At 38.1% G+C, this 1,727-nt stretch overlaps 1 protein-coding gene across 4 annotated transcripts in view; it reads left to right on the top strand.

Annotated features, from left to right (window-relative positions):
* wdr4 (WD repeat domain 4) overlaps nt 1-1,727 on the top strand; it is a 34,316-nt gene that overhangs the window by 3,303 nt on the left and 29,286 nt on the right. For 2 of the 4 annotated variants that reach the window (XM_015398453.1, XM_015398451.1), the window contains exons 2-3: nt 268-336; nt 422-568. In XM_015398453.1, the coding sequence (XP_015253939.1) occupies nt 495-568 (74 nt within the window). In that variant the 5' untranslated portion in view covers nt 268-336; nt 422-494. The remainder of the gene's footprint in view (nt 1-267; nt 337-421; nt 569-1,727) is intronic. The other 2 variants (XM_015398452.1, XM_015398454.1) reach the window with 2 other exon arrangements.

Here is a 1,727-nt window from a genome sequence, read left to right as displayed (position 1 = left end):
AAAACAATTCTGTTATGGTTAAAAAAGTTGGTTAAATAAAGATTTAATTAAGTCTGTGTTTGTGTTTTTTATTAAAATTAAATCATTTAGCAATATTATAAAAAGTCCAGGCAGAGCTGCACATAAAATATGGTTTCAAATCTTTTCAATAATTATCGATCAATATGCATTTTTTTTTTTTATCGATAAGCTTTTTTTCTATATCGCCCAGCCCTACTTTGACATCATTCAGATCCAATGCACTAACTACTTTGTGCTATTTTGCAGAAAGCCATTTGTGTTTGACTGCAGCTCTGCTGAAAAGAGACCCAAAGGTGTAAATGTTGTAAATAGCAGGTATAAAGATTACATTAGAGAAAGTTTGTATCTAAGTATAAGATTGAATCAGTTTTACAGTGAAAACTGTCTTTTCTATCCTCAGTGATGGTGATGCTTCAGAGGACACAGGAAGTGACAAGGTCCTTTCTTTCGCAGTGTCTGCTTCTGGAAAACTAATGGCATTAACTGATGACAACAAGCGGCTGGTTTTATTTCAGAGCGAGCCTTTGTGGCACTGCATCAGCATCAGGTACACATTTGGATATTTGTATGTGGGTTAGGCCTGTGGAAAGTTACAGTCCTTGTTTGTGCTTCTATGTATACAGTTGACAATATCATAGTCAGTTGTCTTGATAGTTCTTCCATTCAGCAAGAGTGTCCATGCTGCAGTTTGCTTAATTAAAGGGTGGCTAATATAAAATCAAATAACATGGCAATTACTGTGCTCTTTAAATAGTGGGGGTATGTGAAAGCTACCCCTACCTTACACTTATCTTCTTTCTTTCTTGTGTCTTTACTAACCCTTTCCGCTGTATTCAGAGGCAAAGTTCATATCTCTAATATGCAAACTATCAAATTAACCCAGTGAAACAATGCTTTGATTCACCTGCATCTGCAGTGATCCACCAGCACAGCAATGATGCTGCATCCTATAGGGCAAGCATCCCCAAAGTCGGTCCTCGAGGGCAGCTGTCCTGTGGGTTTTTGAGGTTTCCCTGCTTTAACACAGCTGATTATGATGATTGCAGTTGAGCAAAACCCTGTTAATGAGCTTTCAATTAAAATCCGCTGTGCTGGAGCAAGGAAACCTCTAAAACCTGCAGGACAGCGGCCCTCGAGAACCGACTTTGGGGATGCCTGCTGTAGGGGAAAAAAAAAGTCAATTTCGGCTCGACAAGACCATCTATTTTGTACTCCATTCCTGTCTTCAAAGTTTTCTCTCTATCTGGTGAAGGGGCGGTAACATATGTGTTTACCTAGCTGCAAGTACACAGTGAGTCCGAGTCTATACCAGATTTTGAAGAGCATTGTTCACAAAAATAACTTTTTTTTTTTTTTTTTTATCTCCAAGATATGCGTGTTGTACAACCCCTGGCAAAAAGTATGGAATCACCAGTCTTGGATGAGCACTCATTCAGACATTTCATGCTGTAAAACAAACTCAGATCAAAAACATGATACAATATTAAGGTCGTTCCAAAGTGCAACTCGTTGGCTTTCAGGAACACTCAAAGAAATGAAGAGAAAATATTGTGGAAGTCAGTGAATGATACTTTTATTGACCAAACACAGGGAAATAAATATGGAATCACTCAATTCTGAGGAAAAAAGTGTGGAATCACTCAATTCTGAGGAAAAAAGTGTGGAATCACTCAAATTGGAGGTAGAAAAAAAAGGACACACCCAGT

This window comes from Cyprinodon variegatus, unplaced genomic scaffold (assembly GCF_000732505.1).
Source record: "Cyprinodon variegatus isolate N-32 unplaced genomic scaffold, C_variegatus-1.0 Scaffold935, whole genome shotgun sequence".
Classification (NCBI taxonomy): Eukaryota; Metazoa; Chordata; class Actinopteri; order Cyprinodontiformes; family Cyprinodontidae; genus Cyprinodon; species Cyprinodon variegatus.
The sequence above is the reverse complement of the archived record's forward strand: the minus strand, read 5'-3'. Positions and strand labels throughout refer to the sequence as shown.